Source organism: Myiozetetes cayanensis, unplaced genomic scaffold (genome assembly GCF_022539395.1).
Source record: "Myiozetetes cayanensis isolate MyiCay16 unplaced genomic scaffold, myiCay2020 scf21, whole genome shotgun sequence".
In the NCBI taxonomy this organism is placed as follows: domain Eukaryota; kingdom Metazoa; phylum Chordata; class Aves; order Passeriformes; family Tyrannidae; genus Myiozetetes; species Myiozetetes cayanensis.
Genome location: NW_026087423.1, coordinates 9,837,660 through 9,861,984, shown reverse-complemented (window position 1 = coordinate 9,861,984; position 24,325 = coordinate 9,837,660). Strand labels below are relative to the sequence as shown.

The following is a 24,325-nucleotide window of genomic DNA, read 5'->3' as shown; positions in this document are numbered from 1 at the left end:
ATGAAGTAGAACAAACAGAGGCTTCACCTCCACTTATGTATCACTCAAATTCTATTACATTCTGTTACTCTAAGTAAGGACACTGCAGAAAAAAAACCCTAGTTCTTATGTTTTTGGGGTCAGAACACTAATTTCTGACTAGTGAAGTACAGGAAAGAACTACTTCAATGTGAGCAGGAACTGCCAAGGCCCATTTTGGATGATCTCTGCTTTTATAGCCACCAAGGCTTTATTAGCCCTTTCCTTGTGCTGATACCACAGACATTTTGGGGTGTCAACTTGGAAAAACTGACTGTCAAATATCTCCTTAAATTTGTCTGTCTACTCTGGGCACAGGATCCCCACTTGCTTTACTAATGAATCTGCTGGTCAAAGAACTCAGGTTGTTCCTGGCCTCCAAAACCACTGAAACTCAACTCCAGGCATGGCCATTTTTCACTAGAGATCATTCAGAGCCAAGTTAAATAATCCTCAACTCAATGCACTCTTGCAATATTCATCCTGATGCTAAACCAAACTTTTCCCTATTAGATCTCCTGAAGTCACATGTAATCCAACCCTCGTGAGCCACCTTGATTAACCACTCTTCTTTCATTAAAGCCATTCTTTCTATTACTAAATCACCTCACCACAGTTGTACTATTTCTACCAGAAACTGCAAATGAGGATGCAAACATTTCTAAAACTGGGAGAAAAATAGGAGGTTTCCCTTCCAAGCAAACTTTAGAAGATGGGAGACAGCTTTGATCACTTTACCACTGGCACATTTATCTGAAAGGTAATTAAAATTCACTCAATTCTCAATTCAGTCAATGTGTGAACTAATTAATGATCTGAGGAGGCTTTCCTGAGGGGTAGCCCATCACAAACACCTCACTACCCTCAACTTTGTGCTGTACATTCAGGTGATTTACACAGTTCACAAGTTCAACACTTTGTGCAGAAGGTGAGTTACAGCCCAGAAAACCTAAACTTCAGAGGATTTCTCTTCCACTTTTGAGCCAAGTACTATTTGCCAACAGTGGCCTGAAGCAGAAGTAACTCTACAGATCAGAACCAGGTCACTGTGTGGAACACAGAGGTTGGTAGTGTTGAACCCTAAAGCACTTTCACAGGGAAACCTACACTGGCAGTAAAAGGGTATCAAGAATATCAAATGATAGAGAACCCAAGTTTATGTGCAAATGGACTTGGGAAATCTACACTCTCCACCCCCATTCTGCTGCTCAGAGCTGTTGAGGAGACTGTAGCATCAGAGAAGACTATAAAAACAGACATTCCAACTAAAGAGTTCACACAATGAGCACTGTAGCAGAACAGCTTCAGAAGACTGAGCATGCAGAACCCTGAGATAACAAATTTCTCCTCCCACACAAGCACAACAATTTAATTTTAATTACTGTTACAGTTAAGACAGTGATAGAGCTACATTTAAGGAGCTAAACAGATGTAAAAGTGAAATGGTTTACAAAAAGGTTTTCTGAATTTGCTGAGTGCTCTCAGCTTTCCTAAGGATGTCACTTGTAACAGGAAAACAAAAACAAAATAAGCTTGTGGATAGCAAGAGAAACTAATGTTAAATTACCTTTTTAATATTTTCCTTTAAAAGGCTAAGGATATATTACCGAGAAAATGCAACACATTTAAAAAACAAAAAAACATGCTTAGCTGAAAAGGAGATGAAAAGATGTTGCTAGGCAACATAGACAAACTATTTATAAAGCTCGACTACACTTTTGAGATGCTAAAATTTCCATGTATGTGGGTTTGAAGAGCAGTGACAACTGCTCCTTAATTACTATTCAAGGTGACAAAGAAAAAAGTAGGCAGCATTTTTCATGACATACCGGAATGCCTTTGGTTTCCAGGATGAGGCTGGGAACATGCCTGGCGGAGAGCGCGATCCGGATCGCATCCTGAATCCTCTTCACCAGGCTCTTGCTGAACGTGTGGTTTGATGCCATCTTCAGGAAGAGGATCACCCTCTCCTCCCCATCTTTGTTGTACTGAGGGACGCAGAGGCTATCAGAAACCTCCTCAAAGGCTTCCACTGAAAATAAAGGGGAAGTCCTCATTAGTATTTGTATTTATGTATCATTCTGGATGCACATTTTTTTTGTGGTTGTATCAAAACAAACCATCTCCCCTAGAGCTGCAAAGGCAAACAAACACCCTGGCTAGATTATCCTACACTGGGCTTCCCCTCTGGGTGTTCTGAAATTTTAACACCTGCCCAGGTGAAAACCCAGGTTTAAGGATCATATACATTTAGGTCCATCACAAAAAAAATTTGTTATCGCTTTTGGGACAGATAATAAGCTTTTATACTAAGCCATTTTCTTTGGCTTTCCTCACAGCCCCCACCGATGCACAGACAGGAGAATAACGTGCCTGATGACACAAGAACAAAGAGGCAACAGGTCGTTAAGTCTCAGATTAGCACCTTTGCAGGGACAGTTTCACCACCTGTCACAACATCGACAGTCTTTGAAGCACAAAGCACAAGCTCAAGAACTGCTTCTTAATTACCAGGTAAGGTCCAATAAAAACAGTGTCAAGAGCTTGTCTTGGGGAGAAAAAAAGCCTGACAAGTTAAGTGTTCTCTTATAAACCTGCAAAATACTATCAGTCTGTAAGGTCTTACTATATGCTCCTTAAGGTGTTGCTTTTGTGTATCTCAGCTGGTCATCTCTCACCCTACAGATAACCTCAGGAAAGCAACCAGCTTCAAGTTCACAAAACAAATTTTGCTAATGCTACTACACTCTGTATTGTCTTTCATCTGAAAGACAGCAAGTCTTTCATTACTTAATCCTTTCAAGCACTTTATAATGCTTGATTTTCAGATTTAAGGCAACAATGGCATAGCTGAAAGAGGTGGAAAGTCGATTTCATACCTATGTTATAAATTTCAGAACTTCCAAATCTTACTCCATTTGGATTTAATGTACCATCACTGAAAAATCAGACAAACAAAACAAAGAAGCATTAAAATGTGATTACAGTTTGATGAAGAGGAAAAATTGATGCAATTAACCAAATCTCTCTACATTTCAGGCAGTGAAAGTGCAGCCACATTAGAAACAGAATTGTAAGAGGATGTAATTCAAAAAGGCATTTTGCTCATTAAAATGAAGCTGTACAGAGAACCTCAATATTTTTCATTCACTCAACTTTGTTTCAAACAGCAACTTTGAAATGCAAGCAGAAAATTTAGCCCCAATTGTGATCTTGAATGTCTAATGATCACTAAAACAGGCACAGCTTAATACCTAACCTTCTATAATTAAGTTTTGCTGTAAAACAAGTTGATGTTAAAGGCAAGACCAGAGGGCAATCTCCCAATTCACCACCTTCAATGTGCTGCACTCTCAGTTGAAACTAAGTGATAATTATAAACCATGGAAAGCAGAAAGTCCAACACTGTCTCATGTTCACATATAAAAAAAGTGGTGTAGAACTTTGAAATGTAGTCCCTTCCCTCTAATCCCGCTGCTCTGATTAATTTAGGGGTTGAAATCCAAAATACTGGATTAAATAAAATATAAAGCTATCAGGTGACACAGAATCATGTACATTATACTCCAAGGTGAAGATCTGCAAATTTTACTGCTAACTTGTTTACTCAAAATACTTCCACCAAAACGCTTTACCTGCGACCCAGCATGACAATTCCTCCAGTCTTGGGATTAATTTTGCAGTAATCACCATGGGCCCAGACACCTATTAGGGAATGGCAGAGCTTAAGCAGCTGATTTCTTACACATCCAGTCACAGCAGACATTTGTGTAACTCAACTCACATTAACTTTATAAAATACATACCTAAGTATAATTTACAAGACACAGTTTGAGAAGTACCCACAGCAAGTGTAGGAGTACTTAACTGCACAAACAATTCACGCTGCATTTACTACAAAGAGCTAGCACACCTAGGAGCAGCTCACACATCAGGATCAAACTCCACATTATCTTCTGATTCTTTGTTTGCATGACTATACAGCATCCTTTACAAAGCAGATGAATAGCTCCTCGGAACATCACATTTTGAGTAAACTGGAAGAATCCTCCACAAAGGTAACAATATTCCTACCAGTCTTTCTTGATCCACTTCTTTTTTAATGCACAATTCTGAGCAAGAAGTTTTCTGGGCTTGCATAATAGGTCTCAACAATTCCCTAGGGACCTTATGTGCTTAATTCTCTTGATCCGTGTTAATGTAAAATCAGATTTGACTTTTCAGGGCTAGAATGACTTCTCTATTACTTTTAAAGATTGATTCTGCTACACAGCCTGCCAAAACCAGAAGTACAAGCCAATTCTACTCAAGCTTTTCCAGAGAAAAATTCCAACCTCAAATACCTGCACATGCATGTGCAAGTTAAGACCACCTTTTAACTTAATTGTTACAACCTGAAGCCCATTTACAAAGAAAGACAGAAGAGGTTTCAGACAGAACCTCTGGACCACAGTGATTTCAGTCTAACAGCTGTCACATTTTTTCTATTTACTGCTGTTAGGCTTATATGCAGACTGCAATTTCCACATTCCCTCAGTTTTCTTGTAAGATTCTCTCCTGCATCTGACTTCTCTTGTGAATCCACTCTGTATTGCTGCTATTTTTAAAAAAGCTTCCATCTCCAAGAGAGAGTAGCAGGAGATCCTGCTCCTATAAAATCTCTGCCCAGGAGGCAGCAGGGATTTCAGCATCACTGTGCCACATCAGGAAAAGCCCTGGATGAGCAGAGTCCTCCACAATTATTAACAAGAAAGCTTCTGGCCCACAGTGCCTGTTCCTTTGCTCTGTAGGAGACTATGAATGCAGAATATGCATGTTTGAGGCAGCATATACTTAATCCTCATGCTAATGAGGTAGCAGGTCAGCACTTATCCCTTGGGATTCACTCCTCCAGCTAGGCAGGAGCAGTCTGGCAGAGGTGCAGTAGCACTCATTAATAGCTGATTGCTACCTGACCTATTCAGCACTTCCATTTCACACTCATGCCAAGCAGTCTGTGTCTGCACTGCAGACTGGGAGGCTGTGACAGTCAGATCTGCCTAATGAAAGCAGCAAAATGGGATTAGAGCCTTGCAGAGGTTCTCACTAGTTTGATTTGGATCCATATTCAAAACAAAAGCAGTAGAAAACAGAGTGAGATATTATGAAACACACTGAGGGGTTCTCAACCTGGGAATCGAAATTCAAAGCTGCACGTGCCTGTCACTGGGCAACAGCAAATAAACTTGTGCCTTGCTAGAAACAGCAATACAATATCCAAAGCGCTTCATGACATACCTGGGAATTTTGAAAAATAAGCCTTCCTGTATTTGCTTCCATTCTCATCGTTCCAGAAGTGTGTGGGCTGACAGGGAATAGGCTTGGTACAAACCAGCTCTCCACTTTCACCCCAGACTGGTTTTCCTGTTTACAAAGAAAGAGGCATTTTCAGCATTTCCCCTTCTATAAATAACAAGGTACCATAAAGCAAAGAGCAGCTACAGTTCTCAGTTATTATTACAGCCAGATGCTAGTGTAAGTATGAGACATGTTCTGATTGCTGGTCTTGGTTTCAACTGGTGTTCAATCACTAAGCTCATCCTTATCTTAACCTCTGTAACTTCAGGAGAGTTACACCACAGGGTGGAAGCCAGGCTGGCATGCACAGCAACACAGCTAGTGAACACACACACCCAAAAGCTGGAATTTGGCCTTGATGTGCTTTAGCAGAGTAATGGATAGGGAAGTACTACAATCTTCACTGGAGTCCCTTAAAACCCAGATCAGATGGATCCACATGCAGCTTTTGTGTAACATGTTTCTAAAGTGAAGTCACATTAACAACTGACTGTTCACCCATCTGACACGTGAAAATTAAGGTCTTGCAAATACTGTATTTTATAAGCACACATAGTATTTTGGACACTAGTTACCTTCATCATTCCATGCTTCTACAGCCATTCCAAGATTTCTGGCCTGAATTTCTCCTTTGTAAACTGGAACTGTAACATTGTGACCCATGAAACAGGAAATGATATCTGTCCCACCTATAATAAAAGGAGTCCATTTAGAATATACAGTACTTTTTGGAAAAAGCAAACTTGAAAACTACATATGAACTGTAGAACAGTAGACTACCACCTTTGCCAAATGTTTCTGATCCACATTAAGCACCATAAAGCAAACAGTGTTATCCAAGGATGTTGTCACTTCTCATAAAAGGTTTCCTTCCTTACTTTATATGTCTTTATATGTGTATGCCTTTCATGTAGAATTACCCCTTCAGGCATAACTTTTCTCCTTTCAACATATTCTTTAATCTCGTTTAAGGAAATTTCCACTTAGAGGAGACTGAGAAAACAAACAGGCCCTAGCTTACAGACTTAAGATATTTAGAGAATTACTTAGAAATGTTTTCTTGTTTGTTTTGAATAAAGTAACCAGTCAAGCTATTCCACTCAACATTTACTTAGCTTTTATATCCTATTAGCATAGCAGGAGGGGAGACATGCCTATAGAATGAACTGTTATCTTAAGAAAAATAGATACTGTCAAAGTGCTTACTTAACTGGAATATTTATAGTCTTTCTAGGACTTCAAGAAAGAAGAATTAAGACACGAATCAATCATGTTAGCTTTACTCAGAAATAGGCTTCTGCATTAGAGTCTATTAATGTCTGTAGTAGCAAGTTCTAGATTCAGCACTACTCTTACTGAGCTCAGAGTCTGAGAACTTCAGCAGAACGGTTATACTTTAAAAAAAAGAAAAATCAAACTAAACTGAGTTTAAAAAGCCCTTTGAAAAAGTCAGTCCTTGTTACAAAGCAAAGTGAAGAGTCCTGTGGTGGATCTTATGTGACTAGAAGTTGCCTCAGCACTCCTCACAACAAACTGCACAGCATGGGGGCTTGATATTTCTCTAATTACATAATTTACAAAAAAAAATCTGTCTGCAGTGCCAATTACTTGGCACAAAAGAACTGAAATGGGAACTCTCCAAGAGATATTTTCTGCTAAAGTCAGCTATTTGCAGAACAGAATGTTCTGCAGGTTAATAGACTCTTTTCTTGATCTCAACCCCGCCACCCCTAAGGACAGCCAGTCAAAATAAATGATCATACTTAAAAAGAGCTAAGATCCAAAACATCCACCAAAAACCCTTTGGAGTGTATGAGTTGCATTATGGCACAGTGAATTATGCACTAAAAAGACAGTTCATTCCAGTTTAACTATAACCAATCCCAAATGATCCAAGGCTTAAGCTTCCCAAACATACAGCACAAATGAGCAAGAAGGAAATGCACAGGCAATCAAGAGAATTACTGAGACGCTGCAGCATAAAAGCATCACCTGAAATGGATCCCAGGAGGACACTGCTTTTTATGTGTTTGTAGACATACTCATAGCTTTGAGATTTGAGGGGTGATCCTGTAGACAAGATAGTGTGGAGCGTTTGGAGATTGTGTGTTTCACCTTAAAAGGGAGAAAAACCAACAGAGGTTAAGGTATCATTTTTACAAGGGTTTCAAACTCTTTGTCACTACAACACAAAATAATTACATGAAGGACTGTGACAAGATACTGGGCCAAAAGCAGGAGAGGAAAGGTAAGAGGGAGGACAGGAGGCATGCACTAGCTTTTTGAAGCTTACATGGTTTTAAATTTTTCTGTTCTAGCACAGCCAGCCACTTGGCACCCGTTCCAAGGATGGTGATCCTAGAGGGGAAAAAAAAGTTTACACATTTTGCATATTTAAAAATGCTAAGATTCCAAAGACCTGCAATTCCCACAGCAGTAAGCAGGGGCTGTTAGATATTCTGTACGTGGATTAGTCAAACAATGCAGTCTCTTAAAGCTTTCTAAGTGTGAGGCACATCATTCTGAACTATCAAAATTAGTCAGATCACATGTCACTTCTGCAGCTTCGAAACTTTTCATTCTATCTTTAAATATTAAGCAAAGCTTTCCCACCTCATGAAAACATCATTCCCTCACATTTACAGGAATTTGTAACTGCAGAACACTCCAAGGACATCAGAAAATGTTATAATGTTTACTTCATTAACGGGCCATAATTGCCACAAAGCTGTGTAACACAAAGCTGTTGCCTTGGTACACTCTTACACAGAAAAAAACACCTTTGTCATTTCAGGGCACAGTTGGATAAAAAATACTTTACTCTGAGACAGCACTCAGTGATTTTCTAGAGATACCTGTTCAGTTTCCACTGATGAAACCCTGAATTGCAAGTGCCTAAATGAACAGGAAATTTGCCCCAGCTGAACAACTCAATCCTGCCCTTACAAAGTCTATTTAGAGCTTTGCAATACAATGGAATTAAAACTTGAAACAAAGGCTGTGACTCTTCCCTACTCTATCAATAGAAGTGCTACTTTAACGTTTCTGCTAGCATTCAGGAAATCCTCTTCCCTGCCTTCTGCTAATTCATTTTATATTACAGCAGTAAACTCACTCAAGAATAAACTCACTCAAGAAAATGTAGAGATGGATGAGGATAAGGGCTACAGTCTGAGTGCACAGAACATGGGCAATACAGACATCAGCAGAGCTTAAAAATAAGATCCTGCCATCTTGGCTTTTACCCTAAAGGCAAGATAGAAGGTAGAACACTTCCAGGCAAGGAGATATTTCAACACTGTCAAAAGGGGATGCTTTCCCTTTGCCATTCAGGTGGATGACTCTCAGCTCTCAGGTTACTTGCACAAATGCATCAGTGCATAGAGCAATTTACCAGGCACATGGGAACAGCACAGCAGAATCACAGAATGCTTTGGGTTGGAAGGAACCTTAAGGTCACCTAGCTCCAACCCCTCTGCCATGGGCAGGGAACCTTCCACCACGAGAGCCCACAGGACACTGCTCCTCAGTTACCGTGTACCCCGACCACGTGGACCATTTTTACCTTTATGTAATCTCTTACTTTCCTTCCAATCAGTGCTTATTTTACATTAGAATACAAAATGCTTCTCTATTTTTAATCTTTGACACTTCCTCTCTAGCACACATAGAGCCAAGTCTCCTATTATTCCCTTCCAAATGCTACATAACCGCATTTAGTCACCAATCCACTAATTCACTTCCACAGATCATTTAGTGGATGTCCTCTTGACTGGTTCTTGCCACACAGTAGGAGATGGCATATTCTTACAGTATCAGGGTATCTGAAGGCAAGTGTGGTGCATCTCCAGAGAAGCAAGGTAATCTTCACATGTTGAAGCCTTTTTTTAACATATTTAACATATGAGTGAGCTGGGAACAGACTGCATGATGAAGTACCACCCAGATGGTCACCGCTTTTAGCGCCAGATTACAAAAGTGAGACATGCAGACACATTTATCTTCACTCAGATTTGGCATGGAGAAACAATGCTTAAAAATAAGCTGTGTTATTTCTTGATTCTTGATTTTTTGCCTGTTGTTCCACCAGGATTTTTTTAGGGGGTGGGGCATGGCTTAAGTTTGTGGGTTTGTTTTGTGCTGTTTCTCTACTGGAAGCATTTTGAATAGGCATTAACTTTCAGTTATAACAGCCAGAGACAAAATGCCAGTCTTTAAATATTACATGTCACAAGAGACAGTTTAAATTATTCATTATCAGGAGTTGGAAAGTGAATCTTTTCCACTTTTCCACTCATCCACTTTCTACCACCAAGTTAATTTTAATTATCAATTAAAAATTACACTCATTTTACCAGTAATAACATTCAAATCTACTGTTTACATCCAGTTGGCAAAATAGGAAAGTTACAAAATAAATAAATAAAATAAAGTTCAAACAGTGTACAAAGTTAAATGCCACCACAGTGTTTTACAGCTCTTTATGTGATACCTACTATTTCTCTAGGCTTCAAGAAAGGGCATTCTGAGCATTTGCAGGCAGAAAAAAAACCAGTATAAAACAATTACAGAATAGCTTGTCAGCAAGAATTAGGTATTATAGACTAAAAAGCAAAATATGAAAATACAAGCAACCCTGCTGAGTCTTTCCAGTCAATTTATGTCTTTAAGCCAAAGTTCTCTATTGAGTCTTATGTTGAGCTGCTTGAAAAAAAAGGATTCTTATTTACTAAGTTCTGAGTGCTCTGAGAAATTACTCGTCAGATTGCTCCCAATTACTGCCTTTTGAAAAGGCTGCTCTTGAAAACTGACTATTGAACCAGAACTCTTTGTTTGCCTGGAATTCTAATACTTGACTCAAATCTGAAACAGTTAGCTCTTTGTCTCTCCTGCTCTCTCAGAGTGTTTTAGCACAAAATTTTAAAAGTAGTTCCAATAAAGGCTAAGTCAAAAGACAAACCATGTCATGCTGTGTTTGAGTTCCTGACCAAGGGAACAACACCTTTATTGAGGTTGCTTGGATGTGGTCATTGTGACAGAAGCAAATACCATTATCCTTCTATTTATTCTTGTTTACATACCCTAGTCTGTCAGTCAAGTCCCAGAGCACATTTGGTGAAGGAATTAGAGGAGATCCATCATACAGGACCACTGAAGCTCCTGTAGCAAGTGCAGACACTAGCCAATTCCACATCATCCAGCCAGTCTGGAAAAGAGAAGATACCTGCATCAGTTTATCTTCCTCAGCTCCCTGTCTGCTGTTCTGGCAGCTCCAGCACAGGATCAGGAGGGCTGTCTGCTGTCACATGCTGGTAGAGGAGCCACAGGCAACTATAAGAGGGTGGACAGGTTTGGATCTTGGCAGAAGCTGGACCAAGGCATGGTCCCCGCCTTCATGCCAGAGGTACCACCCCCCCTTCCACTTCCTTTGCCTGAAGTTTTCCTGCTGTAAGAAACTCTTAAATACCTGAGTTCATGCCCATCTCCACTTATTATTATGTCTAACCATATTATTTAAGAATCAGCAAATAAGGCTGAAGCACTGCTGATCCTCTCACCTGTCCCAAGACTGATCAGCTACACGTTCCTGATGGATGCTCATCTAACTCATCCTTACAAATACCTAATGAGATGGGGATTCCATGCCTCCCTACACACAGAGCTTTAAAGGCATGAGTCAACAGACAAGACAAGGCAATTACAATGATCCCTCCACAGAGATACTGCAAACTGACTAGCTGTGTTAAAGTTCAGAAAGGAACTCATGAGGAAAGACATGAGCCTTCTCAAACAGCTGCAGCAGTGGGAGTCTTTGGAATCATTTTTATCACAGCATTAGAAAAAGCACCCCCACCACATACCTGAACTCCTACCTAGATCATAGGTTTACTCCCTTTCCTTTACAACATTTAGAGCTGGGCAGCTTCTTTCCTCCCCATCAAAATAGAGACATAATAGAAATTCTCATCTTCTGTATGATCTAGCCCTGCATGATGGAGGAAACTGGAATCTGATTTGTAGGTGATACTGATGAGGCAGTTTGATCAATAAACCTAAGAGGCTGTAAAAATCAATTCACTTTCCTCACCAGTTAGGTCAGGAACATTTAACATGGGTTTGACCTTTCATCAGAAAGGTCTCTGTTGCATTTTATTATTTTACCTGAATTTTTTTTCAACTCAGGTAGGACAATCCCTTGCAGAACAAAGACTTAAAATACTTTAAAATGTACTTGTAGATTTGCATGAAGAGTTGTCTCATCTTTACAGGAAACACATACTATAGTGTTTTAAAAATGCCTTAAGCCCCACTTGCCGTTGTGTAGTACATAATCACATCACTGCTGGTCATGTTGCCATGAAGAATGTGTTCCTTCAGGTGCTGTATTAGTGTGCCCTGGAAAGACAGAGAAAGAAAAATATAAGATCACATAAATGAAAAGCAGAACTCAGACAGCACATTAAGACTTAAAAATTACTAATGTAGTCAATACTTTGCAGGATGTACTGCAGGATTAAAGCAAGTATTTCCTTTAACTACAACTGGAGTAAATCCCAGAGCCTATCTACAGCAGCAGCAATTGCATTCCTCATTCTCACATAACTTTTCAGCCTCTCTCATTAGACCTCAGCAATTCCCATTGCACATCACTTTTAATCCATGGAATAAATAACTTCCCTCACTTCCAACTCTACACAGCCATCAGAGTTGCAGAGTACTCCATGCAGACCATAACTTTAAACAGCAGGCTTTTACCAGTCAGATTTTCCAAGATAAGCCCTTTGACAGAGTTTCATTTTCAGTGTTTGGGCAACTGGGAGGAATGAAGGACTGAGAGCTGCTATAAACTGCAGTAGCTGCTATGCATTAGCACTATGTATCCAAATTATCTATTAACATCTAGGAGACAGAAGACCTAACACTGGAGATCTCTTGTAAGCACTGAAGTGACTAGCAATGTGACGTGTCTCACTGCTCAGAGCATCAATATTAATAATGTACTTAAATATATTACTTTTCTTTTGTTGGAAATGCTGCTCAAGTACCTTCCTGATCATCATTAAAGCATAACTTGTTAGGATAAATAAATTTACAGGCTACTTCATTAAGTCACTTCACTGCAGTGACAAATTAACATGGCTGATGTTAAAATAAAAAATGGTTCTTGCATTTATGCAAGGAGTTACAGTGAAACTATTAACAGCCTCATAAGCATGAAACAAGATTTACACTGAAAGAAAACAGATTACAGATAAACATTTGAAATGAAAAAGGAGAGTCATAAAACTGGCACACGCTTTGGGAGAAAAGGCAGAAAACATTAAATAAAGGAGTAAATCTTATTTTCGCTTCACAGCTCAAAGGAATCAGGTCTGAATTCACCTGCTGCCGTTTGAACACCCTCGGCTGTCACAACGCTGCCACCTAGCTACAGCTACCACCTTCTACAGCACAAAATGACCAAAACCTTCAGGATTTAGAAACACCATGTCTAACTGAATTGTTAGGGTTGCCAAAAGAATTGCAGGTGTTAACATAATTACTGCGTTTACAAAAAGAAAGCACATTGCCCCTGCAGGAGATTCTGAAAGAGCCACAAGAAATAGCAAAATTAAGAGTCAAATTCAATTAAAATAAGTATTGGTTTTCTTTTTTTCTTCATTCAGTTTTTGCTGCTTCACAGTTTTGGGATCAAAAGGGGATTTTAAAACAATGACTTCAGGTAGAGCCTATGAACTATTCCCCTGCAAAAACCTGTTAAGACTTAGCCTGGAAACAAAAGGTACCGTGGGAGAAGGCAGTGCTATTGCAACAAGTCTACGGCCCAAGATGCTCTCTCAAGTTTATTTATAGGGCTTGTTTATTTATAGGACTTCTACAACCCTCAAAATAAATCCCAAGCATGTAGCATTTCATGACAGATATCTGGCAGTTGATAAAACTTAACTAGTCTGCTTGTCTTCACCGGGCTCAACATACGTCTGGTGAAGTGCTGAGCATCTGCAGCGTCAAAAACCAGCAGGCACTGCTGCTCCTGGGCCACACTGTGGCTCAGGAGGGACTCGTGCTAAGCAGCTACACAGCTGAGAGCCTGCCATGAGCAGCTCCTTATGGCTGGTCTCAAACTAGCAGTGTTCTCTGCGTGCTGTTCAGGACAAGCCCGAGCATGAAAAATCCTCTGAGTGACTTGCCTGCAGCTGCACAAGGGGCAGATGCTTAAGCCCAAGTCTTGTAAGTCTTGAAGATGGAAAGAAATGAACTGATGTGGATTTTATCAAAAAGTTGTCTCTTCAGATAGCTGGGAATGTGGAATAACTGAAAAAAGGGCCTGCATGAACAAGGCAAGAAGTAGAACCAATGTTTTTAGGACTAAAGAATAACAGTGACTCACTAATGTATTTCATGTATTAAAAAGAACCCTCCAAATGTCTTTCTGTAGCACACCCAACTGTTCAATACCATACACACCAGAAAAAGCCTACTCCCTCTGAGGCAACAGTTTTTAAAACATCTCCCATGACCTGGCTGCATTTTCTTTATTTATATGTGTCATTTCACTGTGTATCAAAAAAACAGAATATGTGCAGGGAAAACAGACCAGAAACATACTGCAGAATTAGATAAGCTGAGTTGTGAATTTAAAGTAAGCTGCCTATTGGCATCTAAAAATCACTACAGTAACAACACAGTATCAAAGCATGCTATAAATAAGCAATACTTGAAATGTCTTCATTGAAATGTCATTTCTTCTTGCTGTTTTAATTAGCAAAACCAAACTTGAGTTAATGTAAGGCTGGAAAATGAGACAAAAGATGGTGGAGTAATTTTGCTTTCATTGAAATCAAGGAGAATCCTACTATTAATTCCAGTGGAAACAAGATTAAGCCAAGAACAAACAGAGTAATCCAACCAAGTGCGTGGAAAACATCTAAGAATTTATTTGCATGGACTTTTTGTAGGCCCTATTCACACTGAAAGAAAGCATACAACTCCTGAGGCCTCTGATGAAACAATTTGCTTTTAGGCAATTTCCAGAACTTAGGGGGGAGGTAAAATAAAAAAATCACCCTGCAACACAGAACTAGAGCTGCTGAATGGGAACAGAATCATTACAAACCTAATCATCCATCCATCACCTGCTCTCCTCCCCAGCAAGGATGAGTAATCTTGACCTAAACTCTAAGGTAGCTCTCTATATGAACTGAAAAGATGGAGAGCAGAGTAATGATTAAGCTAAGCAGCAACACAGGTAACATGGGAAGAGAAAGAACTTTGTTGCAAAGTTCTGTTATCTGATCTACATCTGTGTTTTCATCTCTACTGTTTATTACCCATCACTGAACAAAACACCCGTCCTGTTTTTACTAATCCACCCCTGCAAGTACTTAACCAGTCTAAAGCCAGCACAGCTTCAAAACAGCTGTCAAACTGCAAAATATGCCTTCTTCACAAACAGTGGATGTGTCCCAGTGGGACCATTTTGTGTATCACATGCTGCCTGGCATGAACTCCTATTGATAATATATAAAGCAGAGTGTTTACAGGCAGCAGGGGATTTGTCTGTGGGCAAAACCTCTGGTCCTTGCCATCAAAGAGAGGCAAGAGCACACACACTATGGGCACAGCATCAAAGGATCCTGCCCCCAGGCCACCCTGCTTTGCAGGATGCTCATCCTGATTTTCAGAGCAAACAGCAGAAAATGATGGGCTCTGGCTAAAAGTTGTGCAGTTCCATTTACACGTGTTGGTACAATTGCACTGCTCAACACCCCTGCCTTGAGGGGGAGAAAGCTCTGCCTTTTAAAGATTACACTATGCCTGACTGCTGGAGTCACTTCCTCTACTTTAAGAGCCTGAGAACATCACTAGTAAATAGAAATAATGTGAGCACAGGTCATGTTGGCACTAATATCATATATATGTTTAGCCACAACAAGATATGGCCTTAAAGCAAAGTTCCCATACAAAGCAAAACCTACACTAAAGGAGATGGTAACCTTCAGGCTTCCTTAAAAAAAGGATTGATGAGGATGACATACTCTGAACTAATAAACACAGAACACAGTTAAAAGTAAGAACTGCAAGCTCCCTATGCGTCTTAGCTTGGCAGTGTCCAAAAATCAGTTCCAAACACCCAGTTCAAGTTCTTTGGCCTTTCCTCTACGAGTATCAGTCAGGGCAGTTCTAGTGATGCTTTTGTGACTGACACTTGCTGCCAGGAAACACCTGAAATCCGGAAGATCTCCACACTGACCTCTAAACCATTTTGTATCAATCCATATTTGCTTTCAAACAGCCACTTGTAAACAAAAAGGTTCACTGCAAGTTACTGCAACGCTGTCAGCAATCAATTCTTCCTTAAAGCACACCATGGTATGATGCTGTTTAAGGGAAGATGTAACCCATGCAGTTAAAAACAGGCAGTGCAGCTCCAGGAGGGAACACATACCCCTGCTGAATGCACCATGCATTTTGGTGCCCCTGTTGTGCCCGATGAATACATGATGAAGAGAGGATGACTGAAAGGCAGCTGCTCAAACTCCAGCTGGGGAGCTTGGTCTCCTTTCCCAGTAGCCAGGAAGTCTTCCAAGAAGACACTGCACATGAAGGGAAACAAAGGAACATTTCAGAAACTTCTGCAAGCATTACCCTAGCCCATACATAAGACTACCTCTGTATTCAGTACGTTTACAATAAGCTGTCTACCCAAACTATGTATATATTTTCTATTTCTAGTCTACTCTTTCAATTACTAATTATTTTGTTTCCTTTTCTGTTTTTAAATAAACCATTAGTATAATATTTAGACTGAACACAACAAAACCAAGCCTATAAATGTGCCCCTGTGACCAGCTACCAGTCTTAACAGTTCAAAGCAGACAGGAACAGTAACTCTGGGACTCAATTGTTCCCAAAAAGTGTTTAACATACATAATCCAAACCAGTAAGTAAGCAAAAGAAACTCTCCAAAAGTATCACTTATTAATTATTCAGCTCTGGATGCTTTGTTCTCCCTTCTATGTCCTACTAAATTTTGCCTTCATTTGAGAGCCAGTAATACCAGCAGTTTTATACAAGCAAAACACCTGCAGCAACCTACACTGCACTCCTGTTTTCAGCACGAAGATGGACCACATTAAATCTGACTAAATCCCATTTTTTCCAAGTTCAAGAGGTCAGTCAGGCAGCTTGCCATAGCTATCAATATCCATCTCATCCCTAGTTTGGACACTCACAGCTCACAAGTTCCCATTACCTGTTTGGAATCTTGGAAATATCTATGGTTTCTCTTGAGGAGACATATGGAATCACTACCACTTTTTTTAAATCTGGAAGCCCTGGAAGAAAAAAGAAAGCAATTATTTCCTACATTCACTTACATACCCAATGGTCTTTTTTGCCTGATTGAATCATACGGTGTAATGCATAAACCAACAGAAATTATTCTGATGCACTGAAACCCCAAAAAACTGTTAGCTAAGATATAATTTCCTCAATATTTTCAGCCTTTTATGTGTAAATCTGCAAGCTCTAGTGCTGTAATACCTCTTTTATTTGTCTTCAGCAGCACTTTGCTTGAGCTTAAAAACACTGTCATCAGCTCCTGCTCCTCTACTTCTACTGCTGACTAATATCTGCTGATCTATTTAAGTTAAATGAGTAGAAAACTGTTAAAATTACAGAAGAGACAAGTCAGTTTTTACTCAAATCTGTTCTGAAAAAATCTAAGTGACCATAGTGATACTGTAAAAGAAGGAAGGACAGCAACAAACAGTAGCAGTGCAGGCTTTGAGTGCTCACAGAACTACAGCATAACTAAGACCAGGTAGAATGCAGTGAAATACCTTTTACCACCCTCAGCAGCTTTTCCAAGTGGTTGTGCTCTTTGCCATTGTATATTACAGCTTCGACAGAGAATATAAGCTTAGGTTGAATTTGGGAAAATCTGTCCAGCACGCCCTAGGGACAAAGAGAAAAATAAGTTAAAAAAAACCAAAATTAACTGCTAGGAAATCTCAATGGATGCTAAATGCAAATTTCAATTCAAGCAAGGAGTAAGGGCAGGAATTAACAGGAGAGTTGTTAAAAGACTGCCTGCCTTCACTCACACAAGATCTCCAAAATACAGCAGGTTTGTAGCAATCTATTTCATGACCCTCAAATATATCAACCAGTAGTACAGATAAAATCCCCACAGACCACAGAATATTATTCACTGAAGGGTCAAGCTCACAAAGCTCTCTAAGCAGCTAAAAAAGTCACCTTGAGAGTCAGATGTAAACTCATCCAAAGAGGATACCCATGTGAGCAGGAGCTGGGCCCTCAATTTACACAAAGGTCCACAGGACTCCTGGCTGCACTTGCAGGCAGGTGCTCTACGTGCCCTTGGTTTGACAGAGCACCAGTTCTGGGGGTCTGAATGGGGGGAAACAAACACCCCAGTCTTGTGGGAGATGCATTAATCAAATGGTGAGGTGGCACTTCACCTGAACTGGTAGCTTTGTTCTACCACGATTAACAAAGGAAACTATACCACTGGTTTTTATCAAAATACCTACATGTTGAATAAACACTCATACTACCAGCAAAAGCTACCCCAGCTCCTTTAGAACCTCTAGGGCAGAGCACATTCAAATGCTAATTTTTCAGGTGTCTCCTCCAGCTTACACTGTTTTCAGGATTTATCACAGCTATCATCCTATTTGAGATTAAAACCTTTCTGGCACTTTTTCCATGTACACTGCATGTACACAGCCTGCCAGAAATAGATCTTTTTGTATTCAACAGCAAGAAGCAAATCCTTTTATTAAAAGCACTCAGCACACAGTGATGTTCAAACCTCTCTAGCTACGTTACTTGAAGCATTAAGAACTACAAGATTACTCAATATTGTAAAATTGTCAGCTAACTGTTCAAGAACAATCTCCAAAATCATGCTGCAAAAGTCAGACTTGAGTCATGAGCTTATTCCTCCCAGCATTCTTTATTCTTCTGTTTTCTATTTTGTTCTCTACTTCACAGCCAAAATGAGAAACAAATTACCAAACTAGAAGATGAATGCAAAAACATCACAATCAAATAATCTCTGTAAACTTCTTTTCAAGCTGGGCTCCTCAGGGTTGCAAGAAAGCCTCCTGCAAAAGCACAGCAGTCCTGTCCTAACAACTTCCCCATGGACTTTCTTTCTCTTCAGGAAAGCTCACTGAACACCACAGGTAAGGTAGAGGGTTATAACTAAATATAAATATTCAACTGTTCCTGCTGAGTATGTCACTTAACAGCTTTCTCTCATATCAAAGATGCATCATTAAAAAAAAAAATACAGTGACAATGCACCAACACTCAGATCAATTAGTTTAAAATAAAACTCACCAGAATCTGTTTCAGTGACAGAAGCGGTTTTCAAGAGGCCCCTAACGTGTTAGCTAACAAACTCAGAAATGCAGATTTAATTAATGCATTACAGCCACTTTCCTGCTTTCTTAGGTATATTATCATGCCTCCTGCTTTGTACCTTTTCCCAAGAACAGGCCAAGCAGCCACACACATGTGCTGGCTGTATTTATATATCTGTGTGTACTCATGCTGAGCACAGAGCCCACATACCCCATTTCCACACTGCCTGGTGCTTAAAAGTGAAGACCAGTAAGAACTAAGGGTACTCGAACAGAAGAATCAAATCTGAAGAGGAGTGAATCAGAAACAGAGATGACTCCAGTACTCAGGGTCCTACCAAGTCTGCTAACACACCCCGTTGGATTCATTAGCACTGGCAGGATCAAATCCCACAGGGCAGCCTGGCGTGATACAAAGGCAACACAAACAGATGGAATGTGTAATTGCTACACTGGAACTTTAATCCAACCAGATGGCTCAGCAAGGAATCACTTTCACAAAAAGCTCAGGTACAGCAGATATGGCTCATTCAACTCCTATGAGCCTCAAATCCAGTACTAAAAATTGTGCAGGATCCCAGGAATGGAGCTGCACTGGCTGTGCCAGGGCTCACCAAAGGTTTCTCACCTAGTTCTAAGAGCAGAGCTCCTTTATAAACTTATATATCCAAAAATTTCTCATGCATAGGCTGCAGAGTGCCACTTTCCTATTAATATATGGAAATGGATTAACAGGGACTAGAGAAATGAAGCAAAAGCTGCCAAGAGTGGCATTCTGCGTGGGTGGGAGCTCACTGGTACTCTGACAGCAGACTTCCTGAATGCTTGAAACCTTTGGATGTATGGCATTCGGAGACTGCAGTGTGTAGGCAGCTCTGAAAAGTGACATTTTTAAGCTTCAAACATATATACACAATTGGAGTTGAAATGTTAAAAATGCTACACTATTTTCCTAAACACAACCAAAAAAAAAAAATCTTCATTTACATTAACAAGCCTAATGCAACTGCACAGAAAGAGAAATAGGTTTTCCTTAGGGTGGAAGCTGATGTCTGAGGATCTCTGCTGATCTCCCTCAAGATTTTAGGGTTTGAATTCATGCCAACACATGCTGCCAAAGGAGAATAAATGATACTGATGGCACTGCTGCTCCAAGGCTAAATTTCATTAAAAAAACTATCACAAAAACTTAAAGCTGGGCACTGAAAATAACAGCACATCAACACAGACAGAAAACATACCAGCCCTCTGTAATGCAAGCAAAATGAACAGTCTTCCCCCAGATGAGAGATCAAATCACATTGCAAAGAAGATACTCCATATTGTCATTTTCTGAGCAAGCAGAAAATATTTGTAGAGCAGATTGATCGCTACGTGCTGTAATGATTTTTTAATAGTGTTTTTTTCCAAAACATGGAATGCTGCCGCCCTCTAGTGCTAATCCAGGGAGCACATTCCATACATTTAACCAGACAGTGGGGTAAACACTGAAATTGAGGGTACTACCTAAAAGCTTTGGTGTTCTGTGCTCTGCAAAGCACAAACAGCCCATTCTCCAAATAGTGCCAACTTCTAGATAGAAGAAAGGTTCAACACTCTACTATAGAAGTAATTTGTATCTGTTGATGTATGGTAAAAATTTCCCAAAGCAAGCAGAATATATTCCCAAAGCTTCCAGGGCACATCTGTTTGGATGTCATGATAATTTTTACTGTATTTCACACACAGCATTTATTTCTACACTGAATTAAATAAGGTTAGTGATATTAGCCTGAAATTCCCCACCTTGTTGGCAAACAAAGCCTTCTGGAAAAGACCAACTGGGGTGCTGCTGAGTTTACCCACACAAGAAGCAAAGGATGGGACTGCTTAGGCAAAGAACCTGGAATGTGGCTAAGCAGCCTGGGATGAAGGACCAAGCTTCAGACAACTCAGTTGAACTGCTGCTTATTTGCATATTTAATATCATAAAAACTCACCAAGACTATGGAGTCCACCTGAAAAATATCCCAACGGTGAGTAGATAAAGTTACTCGAATCACTAAGCTGAAAATCATTACTGACAACTGAAAGGACTTGTTTGAGTTTGTGGTAGCTAGAAAAAAAAAATCCAGAGTACTTGGCTGTGCCAGAAGGTGGCAGCAAGACTAAAGCAAACAGAATCGATCTGCCACTTATGTTTATCACCCTCACATTTGTCTGAAACACAGTGAGAGTTTTTCTGCACGTGCATTGAGGCCACTCACGTTAATGCCAAAGTCTGGTGATGTGGAGCTCCAGATTGCACCGATGCTCGCAGCAGCCAGCATTGCTTCCACAGCATGGATGCTGTTTGGTAAGTAACCTAGGGCAGAGATGGGATGGTTAGAGATGGAGGAACACAAAAACATCAAATCTTACAGTAAATACAAAATATACAGTAGACAGATATTAAAAATTCAAAATCCTAGAGTGAATCATCATTTAAAGTTCCCCACACAACCATAATGTCCTACTTTGAAGTCAGATCAGTTACACACGGCACTGGAAATAAACCTGTTCATAAAAATATTTGTATCAGGTTTTTTATCTACAAAGTTGCCCCCCAATTTGCAAGTGTTTCTGCTTAATTAATGAGGCTTTCAGGATAACAGGGCAGCACACTGAAAATAACTGGGAGAGAAAGTTTGTGGATTGATTAGGGTATATAGAGTCTAAGAATACAGCAAAGGAATAGAACAGGTCTGCAGGAAGAGCCATTAGAGAAGAAATGAGTATCTGGAAGGAAAGGTTATAAGTAGTTCAAAAGCAGATTCAGCTTTACAAAGCTAAATGTTGTTTGGAAGACACTGCCAGAATCTTAAACACAAAACAAGCAAAACCAGTGTCTCAGCTGATAAGGGAATAATACAGTGGGACAAGCCCTGGAACGTTCCCACATAAATGTGGTTCTTCAGGTTTATCTCATTAGCTTGCAGCAAGACTTCAAGTTTTAAATTCAATTTATTAAGACATACAGAATAAATTAATGTCAAAAGAGTTAAATTTTCGGTAAGCTCAACTTGAACAACGCTCCAGAAGGTGCTGGGTGGCTGAGACTGACTCTGCACTGATCAGAATCCAACCCAAAGGAAAACATGCAACTGCAATTCACAAACTACAGAGGTAGATCAAAGATCTGTAGTTTCAGATCATCCTTCTTAAGCAAACAAAAAAAGGCACAAAATGGGCCTGAATGCAGTACTCCAACAACTAACTAGAATTCAGCATTTGAAAGCAAGCTTAAATAAGTGGCAATAAAAATGCTTTCCACCTGCTTAACATCAGTGGTGAACACTGACAGATCTTGGACTGCAGGTGCACCACAAATACTATCAGACAGCAAACATTTACTAGTGCAAGGCACCTCTCAAAGAAACATATGGATGTACTTTTCAGGACAGAAACTATGATCAAGATCTGAACAGAAATTTCTGTTACATTAACTTTATGAAGTAGGAGGATGCTGAGCTTGATTTTTCCCAGTTTGTCCACAAGAGTTGAAAAAAAATCCATCCTCTTCCAACTTTGTAAAAAGTAAACTTCAAGTCAAAAATCAGTGAAATCACTTTCTTAAAACAGCATGGCCATTTCAGTTACTGTAAGCAGCTTTGCTTTTGGAGGTAGGAACTTTGAAAACAGCATTATGACTTATGCCCAACAACTTCTGGAAAACACAGAACTGTGAATAAAAACCTCCTACCATGTTAAGATATAAATTACTCCCTAGAATTGCCTGTAGCTTGAGGTGTTTTGTTCAGTGAAGCTCTTAAGCACATGAAGTGCAGCAAAACCTCACTCCCATAAAGGCATTATTTATGTTATTTTTCCCTTGGGGTCATGGTTTATGAACAGGGTACAGCATCCCAAAACCTTAGTGATTTTTCTTTTAAGACAAATCCTCCTCCCTAAGTGACAATTTGAAATACATGAACCCAAACAGATTAAAGTGCCTTTCTGTGTGACAAAAGCAGTTCTTTAATTGATGCCAAATGTTTCCACTGAGCATTTCTTGGATGGGATGACCAGGGGGCCAGAGTGCAATGAAAACTGAAAGATCTCTCTCCACGCTTTGGAGCAGTTGATACCTTACCATAGCTTACAAGCTTCAGTTCTATACTAAGCAATCCTCCTTTTCACCACTCCCACACAAAAGCCCTCAAGGCAAGAACACAAGTCTCTGCTGATTACAGTGAGCCAGACAATTAAATCATTACTTTCATTTGTCAGTTGGCTTTGAGGTGGTGGTTGAGTTTTGGAGGATATCAGCCAAAACTGCCCGAAGGTACAGAACATGCACAGCAACTTACTCTGCATTTCTGTATCTTTACCCAATTTCTGCAGGCAGCCAGCCTGCCTGATCACTGAGACTTCACATCTGTCCCAACACCAGGTATTATGGACAAAGATGTTTCTATTCTGGCTAGAGATCCTCCAAAAACAGCAATGTAAGAGCTCCTATTACTTTTCTCTCAGCAGCTCCCAACCCTCAATGACACAAACTACTTCTCCTGCCAGTCTTTCAGATTAAAACAGGATTCTGAGAAATAAGGAAAGTTATTACAAAAATTTATTTCTCTCTCTCACATCTGAGATTCTGCAAACAAATCACAGTAACTGCCACGTGTAAAGCTCCCTGCATTTGACTGCACCTCTTGAGATACCAACTTGCTCCTCAGAGCACTCAGTGGGCTGACAGGTCCCAAGTGTCTAAAATGGGAGAAACAGGAATGTTGCTGACAAAGAGGATGAAAAAGGCAACTTCTTTAGCTGGATTAACATCAGGCAGGAGTCACAGAGCAGTGACCTATGTATAGAGGATCTCTACTACAGAAGAATAATGGTACTGCTAGTTTAGATGTTCATCATATGTTTGTTCATATATTTAACTAGAGGCTCCATGTTCCTTGATACAATATTTCAGCTGAGAAAATTAGAAATTATAAACACAGTTAAAGGCTGCAGAAGGTATTTATCTCTGTAGCTTAAATTACCCCTCACAGAAGGTAGAAGTTACTTTCTGTTACTAGAAAGAGAAGGATCTTCATACTTTGGGTGAACTAGAAAGCAACTGAATAGAAGTCTCAAAACACAGGAGCTGGGAACATCAGAGTATGACATACCAAGGGCCCTAGCAGCACTCCTCCTGGCTTATAAGGATGTATACAATCTCCATAAGGACAAAGAAATGAAAGCTTTACTTGACATAAAACCTTTAGGCAGGACAAGTGGTAACTTAAAAACACTGTCTGGATTTTTTTTGTTAAGAGGCACTTACAGCCTGATCTGCTCAAGACAGCATTTTCTGTCAGTTGCTATTTGCTTAATCTAGCACACACTGAGATTACACTTACATGTGTTCACTTACACTGCAGTACTTCACCAACAGAACAGGTAGAAACTGAAGTTTAGAATTTTATATAATCATGCTGAAAACTATGTCACAAGTCTTCTTATTTCTCAGAGTGCTGAGAACACATTCTGTGCAAGTATTTAATGCCTTTATAATTTAGAATAAATATTTGGATACTTCTGCTTACACATTTGCAGTCACC

The 24,325-nt window shown here is 39.8% G+C and overlaps 1 protein-coding gene across 1 annotated transcript in view; it reads right to left on the bottom strand.

The window, feature by feature from the left end:
* The window catches only part of AACS (acetoacetyl-CoA synthetase), a 39,039-nt gene that overhangs the window by 1,830 nt on the left and 12,884 nt on the right, over window positions 1–24,325 (bottom strand). Inside the window, exons 5-17 of the mRNA XM_050318221.1 lie at window positions 20,999–21,096; window positions 17,202–17,316; window positions 16,613–16,694; window positions 15,806–15,953; window positions 11,671–11,751; window positions 10,437–10,561; window positions 7,649–7,713; window positions 7,348–7,470; window positions 5,931–6,044; window positions 5,296–5,421; window positions 3,654–3,723; window positions 2,898–2,956; window positions 1,848–2,050 (exon numbers count right to left, since the gene is read on the bottom strand). Of these exons, the coding sequence (XP_050174178.1) occupies window positions 1,848–2,050; window positions 2,898–2,956; window positions 3,654–3,723; window positions 5,296–5,421; window positions 5,931–6,044; window positions 7,348–7,470; window positions 7,649–7,713; window positions 10,437–10,561; window positions 11,671–11,751; window positions 15,806–15,953; window positions 16,613–16,694; window positions 17,202–17,316; window positions 20,999–21,096 (1,409 nt within the window). The remainder of the gene's footprint in view (window positions 1–1,847; window positions 2,051–2,897; window positions 2,957–3,653; window positions 3,724–5,295; window positions 5,422–5,930; window positions 6,045–7,347; window positions 7,471–7,648; window positions 7,714–10,436; window positions 10,562–11,670; window positions 11,752–15,805; window positions 15,954–16,612; window positions 16,695–17,201; window positions 17,317–20,998; window positions 21,097–24,325) is intronic.